The 14,617-nt window shown below is 39.3% G+C and overlaps 1 protein-coding gene across 21 annotated transcripts in view; it reads right to left on the bottom strand.

Moving 5' to 3' along the window:
* IFT80 (intraflagellar transport 80) overlaps positions 1–14,617 on the bottom strand; it is a 139,968-nt gene that overhangs the window by 112,889 nt on the left and 12,462 nt on the right. For 6 of the 21 annotated variants that reach the window (XM_070582984.1, XM_070582988.1, XM_070583003.1 and 3 more), the window contains 2 exons: positions 13,511–13,594; positions 10,392–10,613 (listed from right to left, as the gene is read on the bottom strand). In XM_070582984.1, coding sequence (XP_070439085.1) covers positions 10,392–10,613; positions 13,511–13,594 — 306 coding nt within the window. Of the gene's footprint in view, positions 1–10,391; positions 10,615–11,623; positions 11,805–12,523; positions 12,619–13,510; positions 13,595–14,617 lie in introns of all 21 variants that reach the window. The other 15 variants (XM_070582997.1, XM_070582994.1, XM_070583001.1 and 12 more) reach the window with 6 other exon arrangements.

Here is a 14,617-nt window from a genome sequence, read left to right as displayed (position 1 = left end):
AAGAACAGAGGAGGTAGATTAAAATTATATGAAACACACTTCTTAAAGTTAGAAATGCCTTTAGAAATGTCCATGGAACAAGAGAAGGCTTGGAATAGGCTTTTAGGAAAAAGAGCAAATGAGCACTTTTGCAGACTGCTTAATAGCAGAAATGCTTTGGCAGATGGTTGTAAAAATCCACAAAGAGATCGGTAACTGGTAATGTCTGATAAAAAGAAATGAACACACTGGGGCCGGCCAGTAGTGCAGTGGTTAAGTGCGCACGTTCCACTTTGGTGGCCCAGGGCTCACCAGTTCGGACCAGGGTGCGGACAAGGCACCACCTGGCAAGCCATGCTGGGGCAGGCATCCCACATATCAAGTAGAGGAAGATGGGCATGGATGTTAGCTCAGGGCTAATCTTCCTCAAAAAAAAAAAAAAGAAAAGAAATGAACACAAAATCTTCTTAAAGAGGACTTAAAAATGGACATGTTAACCAGGAGAATATGAGAACTATTTTACAATAACTAATACAATGTATTAAAAAATCAATTTCCAATATAATTTAAGGATTAATAGCTTTACAAAGTATTTTATACCAGAATTCCTTTACATTATAATTAAAATGCCAAGAATTAAAGATAAGAGAGAATTCTAAAAGCTGCAACAGAAAAGCAACAAGTTACATACAGGGGAAACCCCATAAGGCTATCAGCTGACTTCCCAGCAGAAACCTTACAGGCTAGAAGGGAGTGGCACGATACATTCAAAGTGCTGAAAGGAAAAAACCTAGAGCCAAGAACACTCTATCCAGCAAGGTTATCATTAAGAAAGGAAGGAGAGATAGAGTTTCCCAGACAAGCAAACAGGGAGTTCATCACCACTACACTGGCCTTATAAAAAGTGTTAAAGGGGGTGCAGCCCTGTGTCCGAGTGGTTAAGTTTGCACGCTCCACTTCAGTGGCCTGGGGTTTCACCAGTTCAGATCGTGGGCACAGACATGGCACCGCTCATCAGACCATGCTTAGGTGGTGTCCCACGTAGCACAACCAGAGGCACTCACAACTAGAATATACAACTATGTACTGGGGGGCTTTGGGGAGAAGAAAAGAAAAAAGATTGGCAACAGATGATGGCTCAGGTGCTAATCTTAAAAAAAAAAAGAAGCGTTAAAGTAACTTATTTACGTGGAAAAGAAAAAGCCACAAATAGGAATAAGAAAATTATCAAAGAAGAAATATCACTGGTAAAGACAATATACAGTAAAGGTAGTGGATCAACCACCTATAAAGCTAGTATAAAAGTGAAAAGACAAAAGTACTAAAAGTACTAACTATGATAAGAAGTTAAGGGATACACAAAAGTAAAAGACATAAAACATGATGTCAAAAACATAAAACGTCGGGTGGTAGGTAAAAGTATAGGGCTTTTACTAAGAGGTCGAATTTAAGAGATCATCTACTTAATATAGATTGCTATTTAAATAGGTTAATATATATGAACCTTATGGTAACCACAAACCAAAAACCTATAATAAATACACAAAAAATAAAGAGAAAGGAATCCAAATATAACACTAAAGAAAGCCATCAAATCACAAAGGAAGAGAGCAAGAACAGAAAGGAAAAGAGAAGAACTACAAAAACATCCAGAAAAAAAGTAACAAAATGGCAATAAGTACATACCGATCAATAGTTACTTTAAATGTTCCAATCAAAAGACACAGGATGGCTGAATGGATTAAAAAAAAAAGAGACCAATATATATGCTGCATACAAGAGACACATTTCAGACCTAAGGAAACTCACAAACTGAAAGTGAAGGGATGGAAAAAGATACTCCATGCAAATAGAAACAGAAAGAGAGCCAGAGGAGAGTGACATCAGTATCATGGTGGAGTGAGCTCTTCTCTTGGACTCGCCCCTCTAAAATACAACCAAAAGGACATTCAGAGACCAACAGAGGACATACACACAACACAAAAGGCGTGTGGGAGACCCACACAGCCATACATCTGAAGAAGGCGGGGGGGGGGGGCTGGATCCTCTGGAGGAAGTGGAAGCTGATTGGCAGTAGCTCCGTGGAGAGAGGGGCCACAACGGGGAGAGGTGAGCAGCTGAGGAGAGGTGTTCCGTCCCCACCCAGTGCTCCAGCCCCGTGATCACAAGGAGCACAGTGCAGAGAAAAGGGGCCAGCTGAGGGAGGTGTGCAGCCGGGGAGAGGCACCTCAACCCTGCCCGGCACTCCAGCCCCATGGTCCAGCCCCACGATCACTGGGAAGGTGGCACAGTGAGAGAGGTGCTGGCTGGGGGAGGTGTGCAGCTGAGGAGAGGCACCTCATCCCTGCCCGGCACTCCAGCCCCATGGTCCAGCCCCATGATCACTGGGAAGGTGGCACAGTGAGAGAGGTGCTGGCTGGGGGAGGTGCGTAGCTGGGGAGAGGCGCCCCATCCCCTCCAGTGCTCCAGCCCCACACTCCAGCCCTATGATCACTAGGAACATGGCACAATGAGAGAGGGCCTGGCTGGGGGAGGTGTGCAGCTGGGGAGAGGCACCCCATCCCCCTGGCGCTCCAGCCCCGCAGTCCAGCCCCATGATCACTAGGAACATGGCATATGAGTGAGGGGCCAGCTGGGGGAGGTGTGCAGCTGGGGAGAAACAACCCGTCCTTGCCTGGTGCTCGGGCCCCACACTCCAACCCAGGATGGCCAGGAACACGGCACAGTGAGAGAGGGGCCGGCTGGGGTAAGTGTGCAGCTGGGAAGAGACACCTCGTCCCTGCACGGTGCTGCAGCCCCACGCTCCAGGCCTCAATTGCCAGGAGCACCACACGGAGAGAGAAGTGGCAGCTGATGGAGCCCCATGAGCACCCAGAGCACCACGCAGAGAGAGAGGCATCAGTTGGGGGAGGCATGCAGGTATAAGAAAGTGCCCCTTCCCCCATCTGGCACTCCAGTACTGCTATCATCCAGAGCTCTGCACAGAGAGAAAAGCAGAGGCTGAGAGAAGCACAGGGGAAGGAGAGCACCCCTTCCCCTGCCCAATGCTCCAGATCTGCCATCAGGCAGAGCATCACACAGTGAGAAAAGCACTCAGTGGCCGGAGCTGGGGAGCCCCTGGTTGTGCTGGGCCCAGAATACACAGCACCTGAGCCCCATCCAGTGGAGGCATGTGGCAGCAGCAACCAAATAATAACTATGCAGAGGCAACAATCCACACCATCAAGCAGTATGAGAAATTATATTAAATCTCCACACCAGAAGGAAAATGACAAGTACCCAGAAACGAACCCTGAAGACACAGAAATCCATAACGTAAGTGACAAAGAATTCAAAACAGCTATCATAAAAAAAACTCAATGAGTTACAAGAAAACACAGGAAGTCAAATTAATGAATTCAGGAGCTTCTTCACACAAGAGATTAGAACTACAAAGACGAAACAATCCAAATTGTTGGAGATGAAAAACACAATGGATGAGATAAAATTCTGTACTCTCTAAACAGCAAAAGTGACAATACGAACTGAATTAGCAATTTAGAAGACAGTACTACAGAAGTGCTTCAGAGGGAGGACAAGAGAGAACTAAGATGAAAAAGAAATGAAGAAGCTCTCAGAGAAATATCTGACTCAATTAGGAAATGCAACATAAAGATTATAGGTATTCCAGAGGGGGAAGAGAAGGAGAATGGAGCAGAAAGTGTGTTCAAAGAAATAACAGCGGAGAATTTCCCAAACCTGGAGAAGGAAACGGAAATCCATATGAAAGAGGCTACTTGAACACCCAACTATGTTCATGTAAAAAGACCTACTGTAAGGCATATACTAGTAAAGCTGGCAAAAGTCAATGACAAAGAAAAAATACTAAGGGCAGCAAGACAGAAGAAAATAACTTACAAAGGAACACCTATCTGGCTTTCAGTGGATTTCTCAGCAGATACCTTACAGGCTGGGAAAGAGTGGAATGATATATTCAAAAACACAAAAAACAAAAAGTTCGAACCAAGAATTCTCTATCCAGCGAAAATCTCCTTCAGATATGATGGAGAAATAAAAATTTTCCCAGATAAACTGAAGCTAAGGGAGTTCATCACCACAGGACCCCCCTCCCCACAAGAAATCCTCAAGAAGGCTGTCATACCTGAAAGGAAAAAAAAAAAAAAAACAGGAAAAGGGCTACAAAGCCCTGAGCAAGGAGACGAATAGGTAGGCAATAATCAGAAAACAGTAGCTCTCTATCAGATCAGGTTGGTAAACAGTTAACTTTTACAGCAAGGATGAAGAAAAGGAAAAGACCAAAATAAAAATTATCTCATCATTTTAAACACAAACTCACAACACAAGCTAGAATAAGATGTGACAAAAATAACAGAAGGGGAAGAGGAAAGGGACAGAATCAGTATAGTCTAAGCAAATAAGAGGCAAACAGAAAATGGACTATCTCATTTACAAGACTTTTTATACGAGCCTAATGGTAACTACTAAACAAATAATTAGAAGAGCTACATATATGATAAACAAGGAGAAAATGAAGAAAACCAATGTAGAAAACTACCTAATCAAATCAGTAGTCCGAAATACACAGGACGAGAAACAGAGGAAATGCAAAAGAACCAGAAAACATGTGACAAGATAGCAGTATTAAGCCCTGAAATACCATTAATCACTCTAAATGTAAATGGGCTGAATTCTCCAATCTAAAGACACAGAGTGGCAGGATGCAATAAAGAACAAGACCCAACAACACGCTGCCTCCAGGAAACACATCTCAGCTCTAAAGACAAACATAGGCTCAGAGGGAAGGGATGGAAGATGGTACTCCAAGCTAATGGCAAACAGAAGAAAGCAGGTGTTGCCATACTTATATCAGACAAAGTAGACTTCAAGATAAGACAGGTAGAGAGAGACAAAGAGGGGCAGTATATAATGATAAAAAGGACTCTCCACCAAGAAGACATAAAATATATATGCACTCAACACAGAAGCACCAAAGTACATAAAGCAACTATTAACAAACCTAAAAGGAGATATTGCCAACAACACAATAACAGTAGGGGACCTCAACACCCCACTTACATCAATGGATAGATCATCCAGACAAAAAGTCAACAAGGAGATAGTGGAATTAAATGAAAAACTAGACCGGAAGAACTTAATAGATATATAAAGAGTACTCTATCCAAAAACAGCAGACTATACATTCTTCTCAAGTGCACATGGAACATTCTCAAGGATAGACCATATATTGGGAAACAAGGCAAACCTCAATAAATTTAAGAATGAAATCACATTAACTATCTTCTCCGACCATAACGCTGTGAAACTAGAAATCAACTACAAGAAAAAAGCAGGAAAAGGAACAAAAACGTGGAGAACAAACAACATGCTACTGAACAACCAATGGGTGGTCAAAGAAATAAAAGGAGAAATCAAAAAATATTTGGAGACAAATGAGAACGAAAACACACCATAACAACTCATATGGGAGGCAGCAAAAGCAGTCCTAGGAGGGCAATTTAAAGCAATAAAGGCCAAAGGTAACAAACAAGAAAACGCTCAAATAAACAATCTTAAACTACATCTACTAGAATTAGAAAAAGAACAAACAAAGCCCAAACTCAGGAGAAGGAGGGAAATAATAAAAATTAGAGCAGGAATAAATGAAATTGAAACAAAAAAGACTGTAGAAAGGGTCAATGAAACAACGAGCTGGTTTTATGAGAAGATAAACAAAATTGACAAAACCTTAGCCAGACTCACTAAGAAAAAAAGAGAGCAGGCTCAAATAAATAAAAAGAAATGAAAGAGGATAAATTACAACAGATAACACAGAAATAGAAAATAACAAAAGAGAATATTATGAAAAACTATATGCCAACACACTGGACAATCTAGAAGAAATAGATAGATTCTTAAATTCTTACAACCTAGCAAAACTGAATCAAGAAGAAATAGAGAATCTGAATAGGCCAATCACAACTAAAGAGATTAAACAGTAATCAAAAAACTCCCCAAAAATAAAAGTCCAGGACCAGATGGCTTCTCTAGAGAATTCTACCAAACATTCAAAGAAGATTTATTATCTACTCTTGTCAAACTATTCCTCCAAAAATTGAGGAAGACGAAAATATTCCTAACACATTCTATGCGGCCAACATCACCCTGATATCAAAGCCAGGCAAGGACAACACAAAGAAGGAAAATTACAGACCAGTATCAACGATGAACACAGATGAAAAACTTCTCAAAAAAATATTGGCAAACCGATATTTTCTATCAGCAATACATGAAAAGATGATACACCATGATCAAGTGGGATTCATAGCAGGGACACAGGGATATTCAACATCTCCAATATCTATTCATGATAAAAACTCAATAAAATGGGTATAGAAGGAAAGTACCTCAACATGATTAAGGCCACATATGACAAACCCACAGTCAACATCATACTCAATGGGGAAAAACTGAAAGCCATCCCTCTGAGAACAGGAACAAGACAAGGCTGCCCACTCTCACCACTCTTATGCAACACAGTACTAGAGGTTTTGGCCAGAGCAATTAGGCAAGAAAAAGAAATAAAAGGAATCCAAATAGGCAAGGAAGAAGTGAAATTCTCGCTGTTTGCAGACAACATGATCTTATGTATAGAAAACGCTAAAGAATCCATTGGAAAACTACTAGAAATAATCAACAACTACACCAAAGTTGCAGGGTACAAAGTCAACTTACAAAAATCAGTGGCATTTCTATACTCTAATAACGAACTAACAGAACAAGAACTCAAGAATACAATCCCATTTATAATTGCAATGAAAAGAATAAAATATCTAGGAATAAATATAACCAAGGAGGTAGAAGACCTATACAAAGAAAACTATAAGACATTATTGAAAGAAATAATAATGACATAAAGAAATGAAAAGATATTACATGTACATGGCCTGGAAGAATAAACAGAGTTAAAATATCCAGGCTACCTAAAGCAACCTACAGATTCAATGCAATCCCAATCAGAATCCCAATGACATTCTTCACAGAAATAGAACAAAGAATCTTAAAATTCATATGGGGCAACACAAGACCCCAAATAGCCAAAGCAATCCTGAGAAACAAGAACAAAGTTAGTGGCATCGCAATCCCTGACTTCAAAATATATTACAAAGTTATAGTAATCAAAACGGCATGGTACTGGTACAAAAACAGGCACACAGATCTATGGAACAGAATTGAAAACCCGGAAATAAAATCACACATCTATGGACAGCTAATCTTCAACAAAGGAGCCAAGAACATACAATAGAGAAAGGAAAGCCTCTTTAATAAATGGTGCTGGGAAAACTGGACAGCCACATGCAAAAGAATGAAAGTAGACCATTACCTTTCCTCATGCACAAAATTAGACTCAAAATGGACCAAAGACTTGAAGGTAAGACCTGAAACCATAAAACTTCTGGAAGAAAATATACGCAATACACTCTTTGACATGAGTCTTAAAAGGATCTTTTTGAATACCATGTCTACTCAGACAAGGGAAACCAAAGTAAAAATAAACAAGTGGGACTTCATCAAACTAAAGAGCTTCTGCAAGGCAAAGGTAACCAAGATCAAAATGAAAAGACAACCTACCAACTGGGAGAAAATATTTGTAAATCATATATCCGAGAAGGGGTTAATCTCCATAATACATAAAGAACTCACACAAGTGAACCACAAAAAAACAAACAACCCGATCAAAAAGTGGGCAGAGGATGTGAACAGACATTTTCCCAAAGAAGATATACAGATGGCCAAGAGGCACATGAAAAGATGTCCAACATCACTAATCATCAGGGAAATGCAAATCAAAACTATACTTAGATATCACCTTATGCACGTTAGAATGGCTATAATCACCAAGACAAAAAATAACAAATATTGGAGAGGGTGTGGAGAAAAGGGAACCCTCATTCACTGCTGGTGGGAATGCAAACTGGTGCAGCCACTGTGGAACACTGTATTGAGATTCCTCAAAAAATTAGAAATAGAAATACCATATGACCCAGCCATCCCACTACTGGGTATTTATCCAAAGAACTTGAAATCAACAATTCAAAGAGATTTGTGTACTCCTCTGCTCACTGCAGCATTATTCACAACAGCCAAGACGTGGAAGCAAACCAAGTGCCCACTGACTGATGACTGGATAAAGAAGATGTGGTACACATACACAATGGAATACTACTCAGCCATAAAAAAAGACAAAATTGTCCCATTGGCAGCAAAATAGATGGACCTTGAGGGTATGATGTTAAGTGAAATAAGCCATACAAAGACAAATACTACATGATTTCACTATCTGTGAAATTTCATATCTGTGGGATTTCAATATCTGTGGGAGATGAACACATGGATAAGGAGAATAGCTTAGCAGTTACCAGAGGGGAAGGGGGTGGGGGAGGGTGCAAGGGATAAAGGGGCACATATGGATGGTGACAGATAAAAACCAGACTATTGGGGGTGAATATGATGCAGTCTATACAGAAACTGATATATAATAACGTACACCTGAAATTACAGAATCTTATAAACCATTATGACCTCAATAAAATAACTGAAAAAAAAAGAATAATTCAGATTAAAACAAAATAAATCAAACAACGCTCGCCCCCTCAAAAAAGTCAACCCTTCATTTTATCATGTGAGGTAAACTAAATTCTAGCTGTGGTTCAGAGTCCGTCTTAGCAACAAGCACTATTGCAAGTACTTTCACACAATATCACATTTAATCAAGACTCAGAAAAAGAGGTTAAAAAAACAACTACCATGAGTTATGTCTGTAAAAGAAGTGGAATCTGATGTGACTGTTTGCCATAACATCCCTTCCCTGCTCTGGTCACAAAAGTCCTCTTCTCTTTCCCTTTCCACGGTGCCCTGAGGGCTGCCATGCTCAGTCAATCAGCGTCCCATTCCCTTGACTAAAGTGATTCACTCAGTGATGGGCTTGTGAACCAAGCTTCTCTAGGACCTTCTCTGCAACTTGCCTGCAAAAGATACTAAGAAAGAAGCACACTCTCTCTGCTAACATTTCTTTTCTAGTAGGGTGAGACTTGGGCTGCTGGCTGCCATCATGCTCACCTGGTGGGGAGAGCCTATCCAACAGATGGTGAGAACAGGCCTGATGCAGCTGTGTGTGATCATCAACCCCTGGAGCGAGGTGAACCAAACAACTATCTGCACATAGGTTAGCCAAGTAAGTTTCTCTTACTTTTGATGAATGTACTCTTAATTGACACAGTAGGTAAAGTGTAATACAGAAGAAAACAGTTCAAGTTATTTCTAAGAAAATAAAAATATTCCCTTAAAAAGTAGAAAAATCATGGGAGCCAACCCAGTGGTGTAGTGGTTAAGTTCTCGTGCTCCACTTTGGTGGCCCAGGGTTCACAGGTTCAGATCCTGGGTGCAGACCTGCACACTGCTCATGAAACCATGCTGTGGCGGTATCCCACATATAAAATAGAGGAAGACTGGCAGAGATGTTAGCTGAGGGAAAATCTTCCTCACCAAAAAAAAAAAAAATCATGCTTTTTATTCATCGATAATAAAAATATAATCAAATTAAATAGGTCTCCAACTCAGTAAGTGGAAATTAACATGTACTAGACAATAAAGATTATATTTAACAGAAAGCTTAATAAATGAACATGGGTTGTGTCCCTATTTTTTTAGTGTGGTTACGTTATAAAGTTAACTTGAGAGCACAGAAAAAGTAAAGCCAAAAGGTCAGATTCAATCCCAGTATACACCAGTTTAATTCACTTTCTTCCATGAAAATAGTTTTATAGCCTATACACAAACCAACTGACTACATAGAAAATGGATAACACGTGTGTATGAAAGTAGGCAGATGCACAAATATCAGTTTTGTAAAACAACTCAAAGCATAAGTCATACTAATATGTTGTTGTTGTTGTTGTTGTTGTTGTTAGTGCCCTCAAGTTGATTCCAACTCCTAGCGCCCCCGTGCACAGCAGAGTGGAATCCTGCCCAGTCTCTCTGCGCCATCCTCTCATCTTCCAGTGCTGTATCAGACATGCTCTGCTGCTATTCATAGGGTTTTCATGGCCAGTTTTCCAGAAGTGGGTGGTCAGGTCCTTTTTCCTAGTCTGTCTCAGTCTGGAAGCTCCACTGAAACCTGTCCACCACGGGTGACCCCGCTGGTATTTGAAATACCAGTGACAGAGCTTTCAGCAACACAGCAACACACAGCCACTGAAGTATGACAACCGACAGACAGGTAGTGTGGTTCCCTAACTGGGACATGAACCTGGGCCACATGGTGAGAGTGCCAAATCTTAACCACTATAGCACCATACTAATACATTATGTCTTTTAAATACATCGATGAGCATATAACATTTATTAAAACTTACCATCAGAACTTGTGAGAACGAAGTTTTCTGCTTGAGTTTGTTTCTTTATGCCTAAACTTTTTGGAAACCAATGCAGATCTATCGGGTAGATCTCATCAGGAAGCTTGACTATTTGAGTCGTCTCACTGGTTAACAAGCTCCACTTCACTATCTGATGGTCATCACTACAGGAATACAGTTCTTCAGCAGTAGTCCAGCCCACACAGCTTACCAGTTCTTGATGTGTCACCACGTTAAGGAGACATAAAACACACAAGTTTTAAATCTTAATAAATAACATAATTTGCACATGCAGATTATAAGAAGCTTATAAAATGGGGTCAAACATTTCAAGCTTCTAAATGTATTTTTCATTTTATGACTTTAACATTTTTTCCACATAAAGGAAAATAAGCATCTATCAAAACAATTGTAAGAAGAATGGAAAGCAAGATAAGAAAATCTAGATGCCAAAAGAGAAAAAAGCAAAGATTCGACTACATGAATATTTAAAAACTGTGTTACAAAATATTGCATAAACAAGGCCAAAAGATACACAAAAACATCTAACAGATCAAAAGGTATGAAGAATCTACACTAAACTGGTTGGGGAGAAAAGAGAACAACACTTTTTTATTTATAAAAATCTGTATGATTTAAGTTATTAGAATAAGCATGTATTATTTTGATGAGTTTTAAAGAACCAAGTGTTAAAAGAAGACTGAACTCTAACAGTAAAACATCTGCTTAAGTTATACATTATAATAACAATTTACCGAGGCCGGCCCAGTGGCATAGTGGTTAAGGTTGTGCACTCTCCTTCAGCAGCTTGGGATTCGTGGGTTCGGATCCCAGGCGTGGACCTACATCACTCACCAAGCCATGATGCAGCAGCATCTCATGTGCAAAATAGAGGGAGACTGGCAAGATGTGAGCTCAGGGACAATCTTCTTCAAGCAAAAAGAGGACGACTGGCAACAGATGTTAGCTCAGAGCCAATCTTCCTCACAAAAAAAATAAATAACAATTTACCTAGGAAAAACCTACAGCTTAACTGCTGTAACTAAAATCTTACCAAACTTTTTGACACTAAATTCAGGAAATAATTCAACTATAATTCACTGCACCTACAAGGTGCATAGTGCTGGATAAGAGATGAAACCTAAAATTCTTACTTTATTTAAGCCATTTTCTGATTTATCAGGAGGATTTCTATAAATTGAGGTGCTCAAGTACAGGAACAAGCTACTTACCCTAGCAGAACTGTGTATCTAGAGAAGGTATTTCAGTTTGTCACTTACAAGGGACGTTTTCTCTTGCTTACATCTGGATATCTATATGATCAGATGATTCCTGACTGGGATGCTTGTTCTCTTGTTATTGTATAATCTTTTTACTTCCTCCTCTTCTCATCTACGCTTTTTATTGGCTTATCTGAGCAATCAATAAACCCGAAGGAAAAAGAAAGACAATGTGCCATAATTATTCTGGGATGCTCTAAGATATTTTTAACACTTCAAAATATGATACATTAAGCAAATAACCAAAAAGGTAAAAAAGAAATTGTAGGAAGATCTTAAGAATCTGCACAAATAGGGGCTGGCCCCGTGGCCGAGTGGTTAAGTTCGCGCACTCCGCTGCAGGCGGCCCAGTGTTTCGTTGGTTCGAATCCTGGGCGCGGACATGGCACTGCTCATCAGACCACGCTGAGGCAGCGTCCCACATGCCACAACTAGAAGAACCCACAACGAAGAATACACAACTATGTACCGGAGGGCTTTGGGGAGAAAAAGAAAAAAATAAAATCTTTAAAAAAAAAAAAAGAATCTGCACAAATAGATAATAAAGTGGCCCTGGAATCCTTAGAACTCCAAATGTGACGTAAACAAAAGGACCTGGACATCACCACCCCATTACTGAAAACTCGCTCTGATGCAATTGCTGCAACCTAAACAATGTTAGGTAAAACCCTTAGAAAGGGAGAAAACACACACAGACAAATCCCCAAACAAAAACCATTAAGCTTATCCTTATATAAATTGCTGTGAGTACACATCAGGTGTTCGTGACATATCTTCAAACTAACAGGTCAACTAAAATTATGGGAGAAATGAGAGGAGTGTCAGATTAAGAAGGTGTAAAAAAACTGTTACTCTTCAGCTTGAAAAGGTAAAAGCAGACAATGGACACAGTCACAACCTGCAGGAATGTACATGGCATGAACTCGAGGGCACACTTTGAAAAGAGAGTAAAGATGACTTAAGGAGAAATAAAAGGAATTATATCTTCACTCAAAAGGTAAAATAAGCAGACAAAATAATATAAATTCAAAAAATTTGGTCAAAAGTCTAAAATAGTGCTTTTCTATCTCTGATAAAGGAAACGTATTTCTTTATTTCAAATCTGTTGCAGATCAACATTTTGTAAGATAAAATAAAAATAAATTACTAGGAAAATGATCTTTGAATGCTGTGATAATGTCAAATTGCTACAAAAATTTCTCACCTCTTACTTTCAATTTCTGTACTTACCCCATCGCAGCCCTACAATAACGTCCTCAGGTGATGCTTTTAGAAGCACTGGTCGAAAGAACTAAGAATGAAGGTAGAGGGGCCTATCATATCTTCCTGATATATAATTGGGAATTCTTGCTGACAAAATATAGGGTCATGCATTCAAACAACTATTTATAATTGCCACCTTCCCAAGTGAAATAATAAAGGTCTGACTGCTCAGATTTCCCCAGCTTGTCCTCCACTTTATCATCAGTATGAGCAACAGAAAGCAAAACAGTGCAAATGTACTAGTTCACTCAGCAAAGAAATCTTTTGGTTTTAAAAAAAGCTTCTCTTTAAGATCCTACTAGACTAAACAAAAACGTTTTTTATGTACTTAAGTACAGTACTTAAGTAGAGTAAGAAAAATGTCAATAAGAATTTAAAAGTAAGATTTAGAGCAAACAGTTTGCTTTGAAGACTTGCCTGCAGCACACGATCTCAAATATTTCAAAAACAATTTAACTAAACTATCATTAAAGAAATTTTAAAAAAATCCATTGCGCAAGTAGAACACAAAGTAAAACTTTTAACAATACTATAGTAAGATGATCATAATAAGGTTTATAAGTATTAAAAGGATATGCTTTGGTTCTTTTAAAAGAGATATCTTCAGTCTCATGTCTTCACTTTCCAGCAAAATTTTAAAATGCCACTTGATTGTATTCACTGTAAATATAAAAGTTAGGAGGAAAACGTAAAATCTGCATTAAAAACAAACACATATACACAAAAAGATAAAAGCAAACAAAACATCTTAGCACCTCAAGGACACTAAAACACCTTTAATCCTGCTGGCATCAAATACATGGGAAAAGGAAGAAAACTAGTCAGTGTGCCAACCCCACCAAGGGGCGATTGGAGGCTTAGGTTGGACTCCAGAGGTCCTCTAACACCTGCCTGAAACAGCCCTACAAGTGCAGAAGACCACGAAATCTAGTCAGGTAAATAACTTCCAAAGGCTGGAATGAGGCCAAATGAAAAGATTCTGTAAACTGGACACCCCTTGATGACAGATCAGTGTTGGTCCTGTTGAATGGATATACATTAGAATAAATTTCCAAGGTCTGATCGCGGGCTAAAATACATTTTTAAGGGCCTTAAATCTGGAACCCACATGGGAACATTACAACATCATCAAGCTAGTGTTCCAATCTGAGGTTTAGAGTCTATTGAAGGTGGATACACTGCCCAACTGTTATGGTTGCCACAGTGGCAATGTGAAAAATGAGTTACTTAAGGAAGAGGTAACAAATACAAAAGTTACATAAAAATCAATTTAATTGCCAAATAAAAATATGGGAAAAGAAAAGTAACACTCCCCCAAATAACCACACCATCAAATCCACAAATCAAGAAAATGCTAAATTGTCTGAGCCCAATTTACAGTTACAGGATTCTTTCCGAGTAATCTCACTAACCTAAAAAGAAAAAATAAATGAAATGAAAGTGCAGTTAACAGGAAAAAATCCTCTTCAACAAGTAGATAATTACTGCTAACTACATCAAAGGAGGTGCTGGGTGTAGATAAGAATTCCGTAGACCTCCCTTAGATAATTTCTCATTCCCCCAAATGCAGGAAGACTTTGAGATCAACAAGGTGCTAAACATAGCTGTAGTTCAAAGTACCTTTTTCACTTATTCTACTCATAAATTTGCTAGACTGCAGTGGTAAAAATTGTTTAGACCAAA

This window comes from Equus przewalskii, chromosome 18 (genome assembly GCF_037783145.1).
Source record: "Equus przewalskii isolate Varuska chromosome 18, EquPr2, whole genome shotgun sequence".
Lineage (NCBI taxonomy): Eukaryota > Metazoa > Chordata > Mammalia > Perissodactyla > Equidae > Equus > Equus przewalskii.
The sequence above is the reverse complement of the archived record's forward strand: the minus strand, read 5'-3'. Positions and strand labels throughout refer to the sequence as shown.